We start from the raw sequence: 3,161 nt of genomic DNA on the forward strand, positions 1-3,161 counted from the left end.
TTTTCCCATGTCTACATATCCATACATACATACATATGTACATATGTCCTTGAACAACAGGCCACAAATACATATTTTCACCAAGAATTATATTTCATTCAGGTATACAGCATAACTGCTACAAGTAGCAAACTACTTTGGGGTGTTAACAAGTGCTTACGTGTTTTTTGTTTCTGCGGCACAAACGATTATAATATCTTCGTTGCTTATACGATGTTTCCACGCTTCGTAATTCGCTCTCTAAGACTGTGTTCAAACAGGCCAATTAGCTGAGGCAATTAAGCATTAAATTGCGGAATTGAGTTTTGTGTTCAACCATATGTCAGCATGCATTCGGTACAAACACACAATTTTAGGTACATTTGGAACGTAGCCAAACAACTTCTCAGGAAATCAGTTCTTATTTTTATTGACATTTCAATGCATTTTCTGTTGCGGGCAACTGGTCCAATACCTCCCCTTCTTTGTGAAGGGGCATACAAATGAAAAAAAGAAGGTGGTCAAAGTAATGCAACTCTAGTTGATTTCGCCAGATAGACGTCTAGCGCTGCTCGAAGAGATTCTTTTCATAGCCAAAATTTGTTTAATGTGAGTACAAAAGTTGATGTGGTATCTATGGGAATTTTTATCCTCCTATCTTCTTTATATAGAAATACATATTTACTTTTTGGTACATCTATCCACTTTTAGATAAAGCTTTCCGTAAATTAGGTACAATTTTATAATTAAATTTTCCATCCCTGCTGGAATATCAGCTGTAAAAGAGGGACAGAAACAAACAGCTGATTGCTCTTTGTTCAATAAACATACCTCCAAGTCAAAACTAAACATACCTAGGGTTGCATAGAGAATCTGACACAATTGAATTGATAAATTGAATTTTTGTATGATAAATTGGGTAACAATTAAGGCTTAAATTGGTGAAAAGTTTCTTAATTGCCAATTAGGCCCCTGTTTGAACATAGTCCAAGTCATTCGCTAAGTAATTCGTGAGTTACCCTGTTTCCACGTCACAACACATTAGTAATTCGTTTGGCAGCTCTAGTTCTTGTTCTTGGTCTTCGCTATTTATTATTATTTTTGTGTACTGCAAATATCGAAGATGGAGCTAAAATTTAAGTTATCATCAACAATTTAAATTTATATAGAGAATATTTTATTGATACTATTCTATAACTAGAAAAAATGCCAGCGAATGGGACCAGGCCGGTGAAAACTTCGATATATTTCCGATAAATATTAGAGAAGGCACCGATTCGTTCGTCATGCGTATGGTAATTGTAGTAAATCTAGCAGAGTTTAAATAAAAATACGCAGTAGACGTCTGTTCAATTTGAATAGCTTTAATCCATTTGCCAAAGAAAATACAAGAGTGTAAAAACATATTTTTTTTTAGAGATTGTACAAGTGTGAATGCCAAAAATATAAAGGTTGGTTCACAACATGAATGTAAATGATTATAATGGTTGGTTCACAACATCCCCACTAAATTATTACATGAAAAATAAAGATAAAAATTTAATTATGTGAAAGTCCAAAATTCTTTGTGCAGAAGGCATGTTTACCGTTATTAACCGGTTTTGTCAAATTATCAGAAACCATTTGAATTGTGTTGGTATATTCCAGCTTTACATTTCCGTTGTTGATGCACTCTCGAACAAAGTGATGACGAATATCAATGTGTTTCGTTCGGGGACTATAAATTTCATTTTGACCCATGTTGATTGCACTTTGATTGTCGCTGTAAATTTTGATCGGTTTTACTTCATCGGTTGTTAATTCCGCCAAAAATTGTTGAATCCAAATTGCTTCTTGTGAAGCAGCAGAGAGCGCCATATATTCCGCTTCAGCACTTGATGGTGCAACTGCAGGATGTGTTTTGCTGGTCCATGAAATAGAGCCATTTTGGTATTTAAAAACATACGACGTGCATGACTTTCTATCATCGATGTCTGATGTCCAATCTGCATCACAATAGCCATGTAATTCACTATTTTTACCGTTCGGTCCAAATGTCAATTTTAAATCGCTTGTCCCTTTTAAATAGCGAAAAATGCGTTTAACCGCATTCCCTTGTGGACGACCCGGTTGATTGTTGAATCCACTTTCACTACTTATTGCAAATGTAATGTCGGGTCGTGTGCATTGCGATAAATATAAAATGCTGCCCACCGCTTCTTGGTATGGTACGTTTTTCATGTCTTCCAATTCATAACTAGTAGTAGCTGACATTTCCTTTGTTAACTTCGTATTGGTATCTACCGGTATATTAATTGGATTGCATTCAACCATACGAAATTTTTCAATAATTGATTCCGTGTATTTTGTTGATCCAACGAAATGCTGCCACACATGCGATCTCTTGTGATACGCGTTCCGATACAGCTGTTAGCTTGACCCAAATCTTTCATGCTATAGTTATTTTTCAAATTCGCCTTCAATTGATTTTTCCATCCAAAAAATCAATAAATCATCGACATAAACGGCCACAAAAACCATGCTGGATGCCTCCCGACGAACATAAATGCAGGCATCGGTCTTCAAACGCTTGAAACCTGAGTTGATCAAAGTTTCGTTCAGTTTCACGTTCCACTGACGACTGGCTTGTTTCAATCCATAAATCGCTTTCTTGAGTAAACAAACGCGACCAGTGCCATCATCGAAACATTCAGGTTGACGAATGTAAATCTGTTCGTCAACATCACCTTGAAGAAACGCCGTAACAGCAACCATTTGATCGATATCTAAATTGTGTTTTGCAGCCAGAGCCATAAGTAAACGAATTGAGGAATATCTTACCACCGGAGAAAATGTCTCTTCGTAGTCAATGCCGGCTCGCTGACTACATCCTTTTGCAACCAATCTTGCCTTGTGTCGAACAATTGAACCATTTGCATCTGTTTTCAGTTTGAAAACCCATTTCGAATTGATGGTTTTTCGATCTTTGGGGAGTTCAACCAGTTCACAAGTGCGATTTTTTATTAACGATTGATATTCTTCATTCATGGCTTGCCCCCAATTCTGCTTATCACTTGCTATCGCTTCTTCAACTGTTGCTGGTTCATCCATATTTTCGCAAGCCAAATATGATACGAAATCTGGACGCTCTACTGGCTTGTGAACTCGATCCGTACGTCGCAATGCTTGTGGCCTATCATTGC

The 3,161-nt window shown here is 36.8% G+C and overlaps 1 protein-coding gene across 1 annotated transcript; it reads right to left on the reverse strand.

Moving 5' to 3' along the window:
- Nucleotides 1-1,518: 1,518 nt before the first annotated feature.
- On the reverse strand, nt 1,519-2,232 carry LOC118739758 (secreted RxLR effector protein 161-like). The gene has a single exon (XM_036471265.1). It carries the CDS (start codon nt 2,230-2,232, stop codon nt 1,519-1,521), a length of 714 nt encoding a protein of 237 aa, XP_036327158.1.
- Between the last annotated feature and the right edge of the window lie 929 nt (nt 2,233-3,161).

Source organism: Rhagoletis pomonella, unplaced genomic scaffold (genome assembly GCF_013731165.1).
Source record: "Rhagoletis pomonella isolate Grant_MI unplaced genomic scaffold, Rhpom_1.0 Rhpom_scaffold_00005, whole genome shotgun sequence".
Classification (NCBI taxonomy): domain Eukaryota; kingdom Metazoa; phylum Arthropoda; class Insecta; order Diptera; family Tephritidae; genus Rhagoletis; species Rhagoletis pomonella.